The sequence below is a fragment of the Corvus brachyrhynchos genome, unplaced genomic scaffold (genome assembly GCF_000691975.1).
Source record: "Corvus brachyrhynchos isolate BGI_N302 unplaced genomic scaffold, ASM69197v1 scaffold26, whole genome shotgun sequence".
In the NCBI taxonomy this organism is placed as follows: Eukaryota; Metazoa; Chordata; class Aves; order Passeriformes; family Corvidae; genus Corvus; species Corvus brachyrhynchos.
The window spans coordinates 1541521-1559224 of NW_008239324.1; the positions used below are offsets into that span (position 1 = coordinate 1541521).

The 17704-nt window shown below is 40.2% G+C and overlaps 1 protein-coding gene across 2 annotated transcripts in view; it reads right to left on the bottom strand.

Moving 5' to 3' along the window:
• CDH13 (cadherin 13) overlaps positions 1-17704 on the bottom strand; it is a 449314-nt gene that overhangs the window by 48163 nt on the left and 383447 nt on the right. For both annotated transcript variants that reach the window (XM_008638691.2, XM_017741000.1), the window contains exons 9-10: positions 7559-7741; positions 6320-6573 (exon numbers count right to left, since the gene is read on the bottom strand). In XM_008638691.2, coding sequence (XP_008636913.1) covers positions 6320-6573; positions 7559-7741 — 437 coding nt within the window. The remainder of the gene's footprint in view (positions 1-6319; positions 6574-7558; positions 7742-17704) is intronic.

Here is a 17704-nt window from a genome sequence, read left to right on the forward strand (position 1 = left end):
ACTCCTGAGCCGTTTTCACCCTTCCAGAGTTACATCAGTGTGGTTCTGGGTATGAGAGGAGAGTAAAGGAGGTACAGCACTGCTCCAGAAACAATTTTGTTTCTTTCCCTTATTGTTGTAGGTGGAAAGAGGGGTCATTTACTTTGCTCAGTAAACAAAAAGTGGAAGTCAGTTTGGTCAAACTGACCAAAACAAAAAAAGGCAATGCAAGTTTTTTACTATTTGTTCCCTTCAGTTTTATGATAGCAAAATACAAGAATCACATTACTTGTCTACTCAGACAGTATTAACACCTTCAAGGAACAGTTTCAATAAAGAGTGCTGTGTAAAATACTCTTGAGCCAGTGGTTGGCCACTGAGAACCTGCAATTACATGTGGTGGCTGTGCAGCATGAGAGAATTGTCCAAGTTCCTCCTTTCAGAGTTGATTCAATCTCCTCTTTTCTGGCACTGTTTGCTGGATACCCCAATACCTGCAGCTCTCCAGAGCTGGTGTTTCTGTGTTTCAGATTTTACAAAGACAGAAGTGAAAAAACTTTTCTTTGTTTCAAGCAGATTCCGTCTCTCCCTGCCTTTCCATCTAACTTCAAAAAGAGAAAGGAAGAGAAAAACAATGTACACTGCCCAACACGCAGCAACTTCAGATCCAGAGATGCACTACAAATTCCCAGTGGCTGGGTTCAGTCAGGCCATAAATAAAACTGCAGAGCCAACTTGAGATGCTCCTGGGTATAATTTACAGTGAAAAACTCTGGTGCTGCATGCTGAGAGCATGGCTCAGCCATTCATTTGTAACAATGGAGCTATTCTTCTGTCTGCACAAGGAAAACAAATCTCCTGTTGTTAGGAATCAAAGACAAGTCCTTCAGACTCTAGGAGACATATTTAACCATGACTAAGTGTGTTACTTCCTAAGCATTCACTCTTTAAGTCATCCCATCCCTCTCTCATTATGTAGTACTTCTGGAAGTGGTTGGAGCGTATCCCAAAAAAGCAAGTTTATTGACCTCCACTAGCAACAAAAGTGCTTTAAAAGGGCTTGATGTGTGACAAAGTATGCAAAATTGATCCCTTAAGTGGTTGTGAGCAATGTGATGTGAAGCCTCATCCTTGTTCACAGGGGGTTCAGGATCTCTGAAAAAATCCTGGCAAGAGACATGAAAAAGGCTTTTTGAGTTGTCTTTGCAATTCATGGCTTATACATTTGCTGTGTGGAAGGGAGGGGATTGGCAGCCAAGGAAAGGAAACTCGCTTTTTCCAGAGAATTCTCCTCAGTGTTCTCAACCATTTGAGATTTGGGAGAAACTCACTGAGCTATGACTCCTACTTCAGTGAAGCTTCAGCCCTTTTTTATAGAATTTTAGGCAGCCATTTTATTTTGCTTGGGCAAATAGCATGCAGATCATGTTTGACACTGATTAGAGTTTGGAACATTTCCACTGACTCCCACCAACTCCACAGGCACCAACCCCAAAGTCAGGATGATCCAATCTAAAGCAAAATGTGTCCCAGTAGCAAAAATTCCCATTCCCAAAGTCATTGACCAGTCCATTGTCCAGTGGCTCTTGGTGAAAAGACAAGTCACGCACAGAATCATCAGGGTTGCAGAGATCTTCAAGATCCAACCATCAACCGAGATCCAACTCCTAAACTACATCTCCAAGTGCCACATCCAGACACCTCTTGACACTTCCAGATCTGTGTCTCCACCACCTCCCTGGGCAGATTATTCCAATTCCTGACTGCTCTTGCAGTGAATTTTTTACCAGTGTCTAATCTGAACCTCCTCTGGGAAACTTAAGGCCACTTCCTCTCATCCTTTCACTTGAGACAGGGCAGAAAAGTCTGAGCCCCAAATCACTACAACCTCCTTTGAGGCAGCAAACAAACACAATCACTTTTAATTCAGGTGGGTTCAGCCTCCTCATCCCCCTGGTCTGATGCTCCAGGATGAGGCCTCATTAACACTTAGTTTGCAGCACAGAAAAATGTAATTTATATCCAGACAGAGTCTATCCCCTTCCAGACAGACCAGTAGCTGTTATTTGGAGAAGCTGACAATAATAAATGACTTTGCTGCCATTTCCAGACTAGCAGAGTTTGGAAACAGTGTCCCTGTGCTTCCAGGAGCCACTTGTGCTAGGTGGGGCAGCTCGATTCAGTGCAGATATAAATATTATATACAAATATACACCTTATTTACATAGAGTGCTTCAGATATTTCTACAGCCTTTCATGTTCCCATGAAACTCGATGCAGTTTGGGTTCTGAGTTCTCCAGCTTCAAATGCTGCATTTTAATTCTACTTAATGAATTAGATATGCTTTAGAGCTGTAATAAACTTTTCTTGTGAAGATATTTCTGAAGCATTGAGTCACATTGCTTACTGAGAATAAATACTGAAACAATATGTTTACATAAATAATTTAAAATCCAAGAGCACAGTAGGTAATAAAAATATATTGCCACGATAAGCCACGAAACCAGAAAACAACACTGCTCTAATTAAAAATTACAAATACACTGCAGTAAACAACTTATTTACACATAGTTAAAAGCCTAACTATTGAATATTCTGGACTTGTTGAATCCCAAAAAAGGGAAAAATACTGAAACCAATCTCTTCACACAGTCAAATATTGAGAACCATAACTGTGTTTAATTAAGATCTACTGTTAATAATGGATTTCAGAGTGAGGTTCTTCTTTTAATTTCCCAAGGTAGAAAATGTTATTAAATTTGGCCTTTAACTTCTCATTGACATGTACACTTGAAACTTCTGATTAAAATTTCAGAGGTTGGGAAGAAGTACCCAAAATTAAACTCTCAAATCTGGCACAAAAATAACAATGATCCCTGATTAAGAAATCAAATTTCAGAAACTTCATTACTGTTCTACTAATAAATTTTTGGGTTATAATTAAAATGGGGCCTGCTGGATTTCTTTCATTTTTTTAATTCTAGAAAAGATGGAAACCACAGAGAGATTTAAATGCTTAAGAAAAAGGGAAAAAAAAAAAAAAAAAAAAAAAAGTTAATGAATGTGAGAAATGTGACCCTGCCTGAACAGGATTTTTTTCTTTCTGGGAGCAATGAGAGTGGAACAAACACTGTTTTCCACCTCTTATTTCCAGGATGATGCTCCCACCTCTACCTCGAGCTCCTCTGGGATGGTAACATCAGTGGATCAGGGAAGAGCTGACACCGTGCAACTTCTGCCACTCGTGTGCAGACAAACGGCCACAGCTCGAGGTCTGTGATTTTGGAGTCTCATTTTTTTCACTGAAACACATTTTTGCCAGCTTGGTTGAGCTTTGAAATGAAATTCTTCCTCAGCCTGCAAAAACACATCAAGCTGAAGAATAAGAAGGAAAATTGCTTCAAAAGTACAGCTGTCTTTAGGAAATTTTACAAAGTAAGCCACGTTTTTCAGAGATAAGTAATTTGATTCTGATTCAGATCTTCATTGTTCAAAGAATAAATTCAATCTAGTTGCAGACAATGGCAAAAATGGTTTCTCTACTCTTTTTTGTGGGTCTTGAAATGCATTTATCATGTTATATCTAGTAGAGTAACTAAATTTCCTGATTACAAATAATCAGCAGCTCCTTCTACAAGTTCTATACAGAAAATTAACTAAAAATATCCCTGCAGTTAGATCTATTTCAGTTGTAATAGGCTGAAAAAAAGAACCCAAAGCCCACCAACATTAATTCTCTGCTGGTCTGCCCATTTTGAAGAGGTTTATACTTTGTTGGGTGTGATGTACATGGTTCACACAGCACAAATCTGACATTCATTGCATCTTGCACACAAAACATTGCTCACTCGTGGTCATTAATATGCAATGGAATATCTCATTTAGGAGGCAGCTGTCCCTGCTTGGCCTTTATTTTACCATTTAGTCATAGCAAGGACTGATGGCACAATTATAGTTTGAGAACCACAAAGTTTGGTATCTGTGCTCTAAAAGTCCTGGACATTGTCCCAGCCTCTAAACACACACCTGCCTGAGGGAATTTGAGGCCAGATCCCAACCAGTGAGTGGTTTTGGCCTTTACACATGGAATTGTACCCTGTCTTTAATTGCAGATGCTGCTCTCATACCACAGTCTTCTTCACTGCTGGTACCCAGGTGTTTCAACACCTGTCAGCATTAAAACATCTTTTAAAAGTGCTGGTTTATGCTTTCCTGTTATTTTAGCAATAGGACTGACAGGTAGTCAAATTAGCCTTTTGCATTCAACCATTTCCCAGATTTCCAATACATTTGCATTATTTCCTTCTAACTTATACAATCACTTCCACTTCCATAGTTTCTTTATGTGACCATTCCTCATTCCCAGCCCAGTTTAGCTTAATTCTGCTCTTCTTTTCTGCACATAAAAGAAAAAAAATCTTGCTTTTGTCTATAAACCGTCCATGTTTGGCTATGCAGATACAGTAAAACTTCTGGGAAAATTCTGTTTAGACTGTGAGTTCGTCAAGGTTTGAGAGTTCCTTGGCAGACAGTTTTGAGATGCGGTGGACTGCAGAACATGTTTATGTTACTTGACTGGCTACACACCACACTTAAAGATAATTGAAGAGTGTTCAGTGACTCACTAGGTGCCCTTTAAATTCAGGGTCAATGTAGTTTGGAGAAATTCAGCAATACCAGTAGGTCAAGGGGAAAAATTCAGGTAATAGCTCCTGGATTGTTGGTTTTGATAAAAATCCTTATATTTTCTTGGCTTTTCTCTTTTAGCATCACAAAACCAGCTGTTACACTAATGAATGTTAGTTTTCCCATCTCCCATGAAAATACATAAATCATGGGGAACTTCAATAATTGTGTTTCTGAAAGTCAGTCCAAAACCCGAAGGAAATAATATCTGTTCCCTGAACAAGCCAGGTTCTGAGAAAAGTTGCTGAGGGTCATATTGCCCTGTCTGACAAGCAACAGAAATTCCATCCATAGACACAAAATTTTGTGAATGAAATAAGAGGTCTTCTTAGCAAAAGCTAAACATAAGAATAAAAATTATTCTATAAATAAATCCATTTAGAAAACAAGGGGAAAGGTGTGTTAAGAATCATGCTTCAGGTAAACTCATATTTCTATGGTAGAAGTCAAAGGAGAAAAACTGAACTATTCATGTTATTAACAACGTTGTCCTTGAGGTAATGCAGAGAATTGAAACTTTTAATTACTGCCTTGCCTTCTTCCTCCTTCCTTGGAGATGAACACACTCACCTGCTTAAATTCACCTCCTCGTCATTCAAATCTGAGTCCTTTCCAGTGACATTTTCACCAACACTTTTTACTGACAGAGAATATCCTCAAGATCAGCAGCTTTCTTTTTTGCAGGACAGTACATGTGTCAAACCTTCTTTAAGCATTGCACAATCACTGCTAAATAACCCTGTGACAGCAGAGAAATCTCTGCCTGTGGTATGGATTGACAGAGCCATTGTTCAGCTGCAGCTTTGAAGTCATTCTCACAAGGTGTTTATACCCTTTTACATACACTGAGACCTGGGGGAAATGATACTTACAAGGAGGAATGAAAAATTAAACACAGCTGTAGGTTTTAGTGGTAGTGTCTAACCTGTAATTTTCAAATGCTGGGAAAAGCTGTCTGGAAAGCCACCTTAGCCTTAGAGAATGAAGTGGTTGATTTTTCATTTTTCATAGAATCTCAAGTGAAAAGACCAAACCAGATGGATCAAAATATAAAATGATGATACCATGTAATACCTAGGTTTGCTCCTTGTGACATGGCACATATGTGGGATTATATTATTACAGCACAGAAATAATAATTTATTTTCATTTATCTGGAAAAGGCCAAGTCTTAGCTTCCTTTAGCTTCAGCCTGTCACTGGGAAATCTTTTCTCAGCTCTTGAAAGTGGATGGACAGTCATTATTTCACTGAGGGACATTATAAATTATCATAAACTGATTTAAAGCCCACGTAAAACAGATGAATCATTTCTTTACACATTTTCAACTTTTACACATCTTCACTGGCTCTCATGAAGGAAGAGGAAACAAGCAGGTTAAAAGTAGTTTTGGAACTATGCAAACCAAGTCTATTGCTTGTGGCACTTGATTGTTCTACTGTAGGAATCTCATGGTGTGGAAAATTCTTGTTCTCTAACACAGTGTTTTCAACAAACTGACTCTCTAATTGCAGGAAAAAAATATAAAAAGTAACTTCTTATTGTGTAGAACCAAAAAACTTTAACATAATTCTACACTGGCAGGCAAATTCTTGGGCACAAAAGACATTCCCACTTTGAGATGGATAAAAAATGAGAGGGCTCTGCTCTCACCTGATGGTCTGGTGCTGCAAAGTGTCCGGGTCAGTGGCGTTCACCGTTAGCACCACGCTGCCAATGGGGATGTTCTCTTGCTTGGACACTGTCATTGGGTTTGGGTGGAAAACTGGGCCTTCATTGACATCCTCCACGGTGATCTGGACGGTGGCTGTGGAGCTGGGGCCATAGGCTATGTCTGGGATCAGCGGGTCTTCGTTTTCCACTTTGATCAGCAGCGTGTGGAAGGCCGAAATCTCGTAGTCTAAAGGCTGCAAACCAGAAAATCAGAGGGCAAAGTTCAAAGACAACACTTAACACTTTTTCTTTTAGCCCATTGCAAACTTGCAGATGGCAGAATTGGCCAGCAAGGGACAAGAGCATTCCCAGCATCTGGAACTTGGTCAGAGTTTAGGATTAGACACACTCAGTTCTAAAGGGCATCAAAGATAATGAACATAATGGAATTAAAAAACCCATGGAGACATCCCTCTGTCCAAGAGCTTACATTTTTTTTTGCCATGCCCCGTAGACATAATCCAATTCTCATATATACGTGTTTATTTATATGTAGCATGTGTTAAACAAATGAGTCACACTCAGGAGATACTCATTACAATAACACAAGCTGCTTTCATAACTTCTGTCTTGAAATCAAAGGCACTACCATGGAAATACATACATTTCTCTCAAGAATTGAAAATGCCTCTTCTGAAGCCAAAAAGAGAGAGTTCTGGTACAGGCAGCAAACAGGGCTATTTTCTTTCTTTTTTAAATTTTTTAAGTTTGAGACATAGGATTGTCTTCATACAAGCGAAGTAAATTTTCCTATGAGGCTTCAGAAACGTGGGACCAATCCACTTTAGAAATGTGGATTCAGTCTGAATCCATGCCCCTTACTTCCCTACTATTTGCGTGTGCTCTCTAAAACGTGAACAAAATGGGGCCCTTGAATTCTAATCATACCTTCAGCCACAAACGGAACTTTGTTGTCAAGTCTCACTATTAATTGTGATGCTTACTGCAAATCTGGCTGTTATTTAAGCACAATGGCAATACAGATAGGAGCAGGCAGTCCTTGTGACTAAAAAAATAAGGTTACTGTGACAGAAGAAGTGGTTATACTCATAGTTTGGACAGGGACTGGCAGCCAACTTTATATCTTTGAATAACCTATCCCTGCTGTGCCTTGTTTTATGCAGCGAACCAAGGGGATGAACCTTACAACAACACAGGGCAGAAGGGAATTGTTCTTACCTTGACAACAGAGAGCATTCCCTCATTAGTCTGGGGGTTGGTGTGGATCTCAAAGCTCTGCCCTGGGTTCCCATTAATGATGGAGTAGACAGCTCTCCATGCCCCAGTGGCGGGGTCGTCCCGGTCACCCACAGTCAAGTTCACTATTACACCCGTGACCCCCTCCTTCACTGTGGCCTGGAACTAGGAAAAAACACAGAGGAAATCATTACTATTTCCACTTAGTGACCACACACACATCCACAAAATATCCAAGGCAGCATTAATTATTTACCCCAACAGGAGGAAGGTGGAATCCTTGACCGAAACGGAATGTTATGGGGTTTAAATAATGCATTCTCACCTATGAAATATGAGGTAGCACATTTCAGCTGCTCTCCATTTAATAGATGGCAGATAAGCAGCGATGTGATAGGAATGGAGCTGGGGAAGATTCTGATCGCAAGGAGACAGTTCAGCTCATATTCCTGGAAAGTGAAGCATGAAAATACCTGCAGTGCTGCAGAGCTGCATATACTGCCAGAAAGGGAACTGAGGGAAGAGGAACCTGACTCATACTGACCACTCTTGCCTTCAAATCTACTTTTATTTGCAAACAAATCCAGTTTTGCATTTCACACTCTTTTTCTCATGAATTATCCCACCCACATTCATTTTTCACTGCACTGCTATCGAGGCACAAAACAGGTCTCACAAAAACCATTCCCAGACCATTTTTTGGAGGGCTTGCCCTAAGGCACTCAGAAATAATTGGACCTCATGCTACCACTTTGTGTGCATAACTAAAAGTCAGTGCTGCCTTCTTTTTGCCATGGAAGAATTTTTTGTGACCTTGTGAAATGTGTTGCTGTACGATTCGACCAGCCAAGCCCTGTAAGAAAATTCTAGTTTATTCTCCATCGTTCTTATTTATGTAGGAAAAACATTAAGAAACCATTGGAAAAGCTTGTAAGGGTCAGGCTTAATAACACTCCTCACCTTTCAAGTACTTGGGGCTGACGTGCTAAAAGCACTGTATATAAGAGTGATAAGATAATACCTGCTTTAGAGGTGGATAAACCAGGCTGATAAGAGACCTAATCCTGAGAAGTGCTGAACATCAGCACTGCCGTTATAGATCATTAGGAAATCTTAGCATTTCTAGGGATTAAGTCTTCAAAAGCCCAAAATTACAAACTTTAATGACACAAATAGGTTTTGCCGTGCTTGCACTTCTTAAAAGCTGCATCACTCAAGGGCAAAAGTCACCCAAGTGGCTTCAAGACCTGAATAAACTAAATGTCTTTTCCTCTGTCTTACAGAACATGAGAAGTCACAGCACTGCAGAATAGTTTGTGAAAATACCGAAACCAGAAAGCGGCATTTTATTAATGTATATATTTCCCAATCTGGACAAATAGGAGGTAAAGTGGATTTCCTCATACAAAAATAAAGAAAAGATGACTATGTCTTCCCCTGTGTTCAGTTTTCTTTGTTTTCCTTCTTTTTTCAATAGATTTGGCTTCCCAAACGCTTTTTCAATTTTTCTGTATAATTTGAGTATATGCATTCAGTTTAAGCTTTCCAGCCTCAAACCTGATTTCATAAAAGGATGACATTAACAACTGGCTATTTCTATCTTCTTTGGTGTATCTAACAAAGAATTTAAAGATTCTTTTGATCTTGATAGTTAGTATGTAACAGGTTGTGATTGAGCTTTGTTTCAGACAGTTCATTAAGCTCATTTGCGGTTTAATTAACTCTAAATGATAATACAACAATATTTTCACTTGCTGTGAAACAAATTAGAAGGAAAACTCTATTAAGAATCTTGGAAATAACAGAAGACTGATTACCAAGATTGTGTTCCTTCCAGCTCAGCCAAATGCTGACACTGTCAAGCAGACTTGGATACTTACTCTGACTGAAAATAACCAATTAGCCAATAATTGATATTTTTATATTGTTTCATATTGTCTCAACTTGAGCATGCATAATATGAGACACCAGAACCAAAAGGGTCAGAATTTTTCCCACAAGTGTTCAGTACCCAACAATTTCCATTCAGCTGGATAAAAAGGTGACCAGAATTCACAGAGCCCAATAAAAAAGAATCTAACCCTTAGATTTGACCGGGCATCTGCTCCTAATTCATATTGATCCTTTGGAAAAATCTTTTCCTTAATCCTCCACTCTGATTCAATTAAGTGTTCAATACTCCCTGGCTCACCTTGGGAATGGTAAGAGCTGTTAGGGTAAAACATTAAAAGGTATGGCTGTTTTATTCAGATTCATTATTGTGAAGCCTGTGAGAGAAATTTACTATTTTTACCCCGTCGATGCCAGACTGTGATGGAAAAGGTTGCCATGATGTGCCAGTTAGTTCAAAAAACACGGAATGTCAGGCTAAGGGTATCTAAATCAAGGATATCTCAGCTGGGGTTGGCTTTACTTCTGCATCCTTATTTTCTCCTTATTTAGGAAGAGCCCTCAGTAACTTCAGTTGCAAAGAGAAAGGGCACATGGACCTGCTGGGGGCACAGCACTGCTGAGCTGCTGACTCCTGCAGGTCAAGGAAACGCCAACATCCACAGGGAAAGGCTGTGCCAAGCCAAATAATTCCAAGTACAGTGGTACCCTCACCCCAGCATCCTTCACATTCTGGAAACAACCACAAAAACACAGATATTTGAAGCTGCCTGGAATGTTAGACTAAAATCTGTTCAAGATGGATGGAAAAGCAGAACGATCAGACCACAGAAGTTGTCACAGAGGTCTACTCTAAATTTATAATGTGAAAAGTGCAATAAATCACAGATTTCTGATTGCAAAAGACACATATCTACTGTGAAATAGCGTGGCCTAGAAAAATATCGTGTCTTTTATCTAGAAGGTGAACTCTTGCCTGTTCAGTCACCTTTATATAAGGAATAGACTTCCCAACATTTAGAAAAATCTGTTACACCTACACTGAGTCCCTTTCAAAAACAAAAGTAAAAAGGGAATTTAAAAACTGTGAAAGGGCAAAAATAGGATTTAGATTTAGAAGCAGAGGAAAAATAACCAAGGTTCCTCATATTTCACAGTGAAAGGTTTACACTCTCAAAGCACGGTGCTTAACTGGGAAAGTCTGAACCAGTGCTCTAAAAGAAAAACTCCACAGTGGCTAACACAAATAATTGGATCACAAGTTAATTGATTTTACTCATTTTAAATATCTGCACATCCCCTAAGCACCACTATAAATTAAGAATAAAGTAGATGAGTTCAGTACTTTATTTAAGCTGCTATCATTTGGACCCATTTTAACACTAATAGCTTAGAAGGTGGTACCCTGGGCCAGAGTGGGTTTGCTGGAACGGGCTGTGTGCATTTCCTGCTTCTGAGTATTTGACATGTGAAGTTAACCTGCTCTGTGATGTGCCATGCTGTCGTTTATTGTGCTTATCATGCACACAGCCCAGAGATTTTAGCAATTCTGTCATTTTTAAAGTTTTAGAAACATAGCAGAGGAAAAAGACACGGTTCTTCTTTTTTCTGTTTCCAAAATCTTGTGGTAAAATACACAGAAAACGGACTGAAACTTAGAAGGAAGCAGTGAGCAGCAGTTAATGGGAAACTGAACAATTTTGAGGAAATATAGTGATGGATGTAGATGAAGTGTGTGAGGCTTGTGAAGGTGCACAAATAGAGTTCCAAATGTAACGAGTTAGCAGCGTTTGCCATCGCGCTGGACTGATGGGAAGCAGATAAGGACACTGGAACTCTTGTGAGGGATCACCAGTGTGGTTCCACGGGGCATGGAAGTCCTGGAGGGTGACAACAAGCAGCTTCTATTTCTTACAGCACGGGAGTCAGTAAAGGGATGGCAGGGAGATCAGAAATGTTCGAAACAACTGTGTTCAAATACAACTCTGAGCAGAGGAGAGAGTCTCAGTCCAACAAACTTCCCTGGATCTTGCAAGCTGAATTTAGTGGTTGTTTCCTGCTGGAGCCAGGATGTAACACTGAGCCAAATCCTCCTCCACACTGAGCTCTATAATGAGCTGATAGGACATTGCAGTGGCAGGGGGCACTGACAGAAAAATTAAAATCAGATTCCCACCATGGGGCAGGTACACAAAAAGATCACTTTGCAAAACGTTATCACCTGAGAATCCAGGCACTGACCCCACCTCAGCATCAAACATAGCTGGAAATGGTACCCAGACGGTAAGAAAATCAGATTCTTATCTCACAGCCTCATTTAAGGCCTCTGTAGTAAATGAGACTCTGTTTACTGATTTCTCAGAGCAAAGAGATGAACTTAACTGCATCAGAATCATCTGAATGCCTCCTGTCCAACAGCAGCGTGAGCAGGCTGGGACAAGACCATTGTGAAGCCACTAAAAAACTCTCTCAGAGGGGCACTGACACCCAAATTAAAGAGCTGCCACCAGCAGCAAACACAAAGCAAGACAAACGTGCCTGGGGTAGGTGATCACTACCCAATGGCTCATTAAGATTCTGCATGCTGTGATTCCCAATCAGGAACAAACAAATTAAAACTCTGTGTCAGTTTGCATTTATCAGGGTGATATTCCAGCGGAAGGTATTCTGTGCTGCTATCGTGTTTGTTTCCTCTTCTATATATCAAAAAACATGGAAAATAATGAGTTGTATTAATTCATATGTCTCTGTTAGAAATTCCACAGAGAAATTGTATTACTGCAATTATCTCCCTCCACTGAAGCCTACTGCCTTTGTGACCATATTTTGTCTAATTTCTTGAGAATGTGATGACAAGCTATAGAATCTCTCTCAACCTCTTTGCTCTTTGTGCCTTTTCCTTTGCACGCTGTCATTCAGTACATGCACCTGAGCTCCCAGGATTTATTTGCTCATAAAACAACATATTTTCCATAGCTCTGTACCTGGAACATCTCCAAGTGCAAATGAATTTTCAGAATGGTCGCAAAGGTTTGCATTCTGGATCAATCAGGAATGAGAGTCTCATAAATGTCAGAAATGAGCATTTCTGGTGGAATTCAGCGGGATGCAAAGCCCAGTTTGCCAGAGAAGGATAAACCAAGCCACTGGTGCTTGGAGCTCCAAGTTCACAGGCAGGGGAAGTGCGAGGAGGAAATACTTGGCACAACACTTGTGCATAGACCAAAGTGGTGCTGCTGATTCTGCAGCCACCTTCCCTCCCACCCCAGGAGCCCAGGGTGCTGCCCCAGAGGGCTGGAAAACTGCACCTGAGCAAAATCAGTTTATACCAAACTCTCCACGAGAGCAATTTAATGGAAAATGGCGTGGTCAAGGTGAATTGCAACCCGGTGTTACATTCTCCCTGATCTCCTCTACAAATGTGGAAGGTTTTCCCTCAAGACTGCACACAGCCTTTGCTATGTGGACACAAACAGCAGCTCTATTTCACTACAAAAATATCTGTATTAAAGTAATGGATTAAGTTGATGTAAGCTGCACACCAAGCAACACATGAAGCACTTAGAAAGCCATTTAGATGAAAGACACTACATAAATATAAAACATTATCATGGTATGACAAGGATTTGATGGTGTAAACGAGATGCAAAGCAGGAATTATAGCTGTGAGTCACCTAAACAGGCTTTATTATTGTCATTGTCTTACTGCCATAATGCTGGCTTGTAAGCACTGTGTTATTTCTTAACTGAAAGTGTTTCTTTCAGCTCATTCTGTATTTTTTCTGAGTACATCATATTCTTCCACCTCCCTGGTGAAATTACAAAAGGAATTCAATTGTATCTTAGAAATAAAAAACAAAACCAAAACCAAAAACGTTTCAAATATATGAAATTGACCATAATAATTTTGGATGCATTTTCAGTTTTTAGTTCTGAATGATTTTCCACAGGCTCTGCATTGTAAATGCCTTGTGATCTTTCAAGGCACACACCAGTTACTTTACAAAGTAAAAGTAGGACTCAGTAATGAAGGACTGAATGAATATTTTTGTCTGCAAAATCTTTGTCTGCAAGTCTGCAACAAGAGCAACCAACCCAAAAGATCAATTAGGTAAATGGAAGGCTCAGGATTCAATTCTGCCCACTGTAGCATGGCTCTGAATTTGTGCCTTTTTATAGAAAAACACAAACATACTTAAAACCCTTGATATTAATCATGAATGAGCAAAAAGGGGAAGTTTCAACATGGCTTCATTTTGTTCTGCTGTTCATCAACCTATTTGGAAAAGCACTCAAACAAACAAAGAAACAAGAACTTATTAACCAGGGTCCAGGTGAAAGTCCCTCTGGGAATAGTTTTCCACCAGGTTAAAGCCAAACTATTTATGGGACTGAGACCACTTCAGGTATTAAAATTCATGAGTGAGTAGTAGTGGGTTGGAATACAAAAATAACAAGAAGGAAGGAGAAGGAAGGAGAAGGAAGGAGAAGGAAGGAGAAGGAAGGAAGGAAGGAACTGTAGGGTTGCCAGCATGAAGGGTCCCTTCTATTCCCCTTGCAGGTGCCATAAATCTTAGAAAACTTTGGAGGATTGACAGAATAAGATCCTCACAAGATCCATAAATTAATTTGCAGAATTTTCTTCCTGTTTCTTCCCCACAGCAGTGCTGAAAGCCCATTCTGAGCTGGTGCTGGTTTCAATCCTCTCGTTTATGGGCTCACAAAAGACTAAAAAGCCACTTGGGGACTGTAAATAAGTGATGGTGAAGGTTGCTTGAAAAATAGCTGCTTTTTGGAATTATTTTGAAGACTTTTGTTTACACAAGATTCTGACCCTTTCTCAGCCCAGCTCAGGGCCTCACTGAACAAAGGCAAAAAGATAATTCTAACATGTATTAATCATATGCTGAATGCCTGCTTCAAAGCCTGTTACCTCCAGGTATACATCAAATGTCTGAAGATTCAGAAGGAAGACAAAGATGCTCTTTTTTTTTTCCCCTGAATATATAAATAATTTAGAAATGATTCATTCTTTTCTACCTATAAACGCAAGGTGCATTCAGTTTTTTTTCTGGAATAAATCAAGCACCCACAAATAATTGGACACCTCTAGAACGATGGTTGTATCATAGAAAAAAAAATACTCCTTCTCCAGGTGGACAGAGCACAGTGAAAGGTCACTGTATTTATTACATTTAAGGTACTTTTGAGAAAACCTCGAATAATAATGTTATTTTCTGAGCTACAAAAAATTCCTTCACTGCAGGTAGAACAAACCTTATGTTTAAAACAACAGCATGAGAGAAATGATGATCTGAGCACGGCTGAAGGAGCAGACTACACCTATTCACCTGCCCAGGGAGCAGGGAGAGCTCTGCCTTTCACATTTATGAGGCCTCTTGTGCTGAATTCAGCCAAACCAGCTCCTCTCATTCCTTCCTCAGTGCACTTCCCATCAAGGGCAGTGTTAGCCTGCATTCTTGCTAAGATGCTGGATGTCTTCTTTAAAGGAATGAACTTTAAATAAAATACACCTCGCTGGATTTTTCTATCTTTTTCCTCCACCGGATTTGAGGAGCACGAAGGTTTTGCAGGATTTTTTCTCCCCACTTATCCTAATGATGGAGGGAAGGGAAGGGAAGGGAAGGGAAGGGAAGGGAAGGGAAGGGAAGGGAAGGGAAGGGAAGGGAAGGGAAGGGAAGGGAAGGGAAGGGAAGGGAAGGGAAGGGAAGGGAAGGGAAGGGAAGGGAAGGGAAGGGAAGGGAAGGGAAGGGAAGGGAAGGGAAGGGAAGGGAAGGGAAGGGAAGGGGCCTTGTAAAATGGTCCTTTTTCATTTTTAGCAGAGACTTGTTCATACCCAAGCCAACATTTCAGATGCTGACAATGAACATCTGAACATATATGGTGGAGCTTACTGATACTGCCCTACTAAGAGGAAAAACTGGAAGTCACCTGTGACTCATTTTGCAAGAATTCCAGCCAGTCCCAGTTAGAGGTGGGATGCATTTACTCCATGGACCCTTAAGCAACAACTTCCTCCTACTTCTTCCCAGAATGCCACATTTTTGGGGCCTGGACATGGAATGTGTTCAGAAAACACATCCTCTTTCACTGTTGCCGTTCTTCCCTGTACCACGAAGGACTCTTAACAGCAGGAGAGGTGAATTTACTCCACTCTGAACACCAAAGTGGTTGAAAAAAGATTTTTATGACTATATATATTATTATTATTAACATTAACATATGGAGGGAACACTTAATTTGCTAGAAATTTTGGAAGATTGAGGTGAGTGAAGGAGAAATTTCTCTAATGGCTTTAGTCTACACTCAGGTATAAATAAATGCAATGTGGCCTCAGCACTGATGGGCAGAGAGCCATGCAGTGATGAGACCTTCAGCAGATGCTAATGATTTTTAAATTATTATCATATTAACCTCTAGGAAGTAGACAAGGTACCAAAACTGTATTTTAGGGCTGTACAAAAGCACTAAACTAATAGAAGTTAAAAAAAAAAAACCCAACACACAAAGAAAGGAAGGTTTCCTTCTAAATAGCTGAAAGAACAAAAATTTTCTGTAAACCTCTTGTTCATCTCTTTTGGTACCTTAATATTTCAAGACTGAACACGAGTTTAAGACTCCTGGTCTTTGCAGAGAGGTGGAAGTTGCAATGAAAGTGAGACTTTCTCCATGGCAGAATCTTTGGCCTGGTAGAGAACAAGCAGCACACGCTGCCAAATGAGAAATCCTGCCTCTTGTTCCCTGGGAGGGCATTGAATCCAAAGAAGGGAGTTATTCTTTGTGCCAGTTTACAGCTGATCAAGGCCCAAGCTGCCAACAACAGATGTTTTGACAGTGGTTAAAGTTCTTCACAAAGTCTTTGGTGGGCAATGCTGAGCAGCCCCACTCCAAGCATTCATAGCAACTTGTATCTCCAGAATATTTCAGCTACAAATTTCATCAATTCCCCAAACTTCTGGCATTTTAGGTTGTGCCAGCTGATGGGGATGAGATGCCCTAGATTTACAAGGCCCTCCAGCTGAGAGCTGTCTGAAGTTATCCCAGTTTGAAAACTCTATTTTGGAAGCAGATAAGAACTCTGCAAGGTTTCACACTGTTCCAGTGGAAGCAGGAGGTACAGATGGAAGTTTACAGGCAGCATAATCTGCAGTGATACAGAATCTGTCTGAATTTTAAAAATGAAATCTCGAGCCAGCATTTTGTTTTCTGTGAAAAGCTGAGTGGGGAGAGGAGAATTTGGGCTGAACACTCCATATTTCAATCCATCTGAACACAATAAGTCTTCCAAGTCTGCTGACAAAGTGATGAATGAAGTCTACTGCACATAGTTTCTTCTACTGGATATACATGATTTTTTTTTTTTTTCCTCAAATTATCCAGTCTACATCCAGTTGGCTCAACATTCATTGAGCAAAACATTACTGCTCTATCAAAAAGCTATGATACAAGAATAATCATTTAAAGATCAGAGACATAAAGTGAATTTTCATGATTAATGATCTTTCCTTTTCTGTTTTCCTCTCATAGCAAAAAAATCTTTATTATATCCTGAACATCCAGGTAAGCACCGAGCACTCATTACCCAGGATGGGAACAACAAAGACCTGGGGCCTCTAACCCTGTTAGCAGTGAAAAATTCCTTTTCCAAGCTCAAGAGTAAAGAATAATAGATATAAATGCAGCAGATTTGACTAATGACTATGGGTGATGTGAGCCTCCCCATCCAGGACTGTGAGGAGAGCATTCCAAAGGCAGCCAGGGGAGCTCGCTGGCAGCTGGGATGAACCTGCTCTGGGAACACTGAGATTTAAGCATGTATTGCAGCAACAGATGTATGGTTTGGCATTGCACAGCTGTGAAAAGGTCAGGAAAAATCGCAGCTATGCTAAATGGATTTATTGCTTTCTGCTTTAAGGCTACTGATGGTCTCCATCTCCCACCACCCAGCTCCCATTGCCAGGGTTCATTTCATCTTTCCTTGGAAGAAAAACATTTGTGATAAAGGCAAATGAAACATTCCTCTTGTAAGTGCCCGTTGTGTGCTTATTTCTTGCCTAGAATGGCACAGAGGGAACATTCAGGGCCCTTTCATCTTCTCACCGGTAATTTATGTTTTCCTACCCAAACGTTCTGTGTACACACATCCTTCTGGAACACAAACACCCCTGCAGCCTCAGCTGGATATGTTTTGTGCAAATGGTTAAGTATCCATTTGTT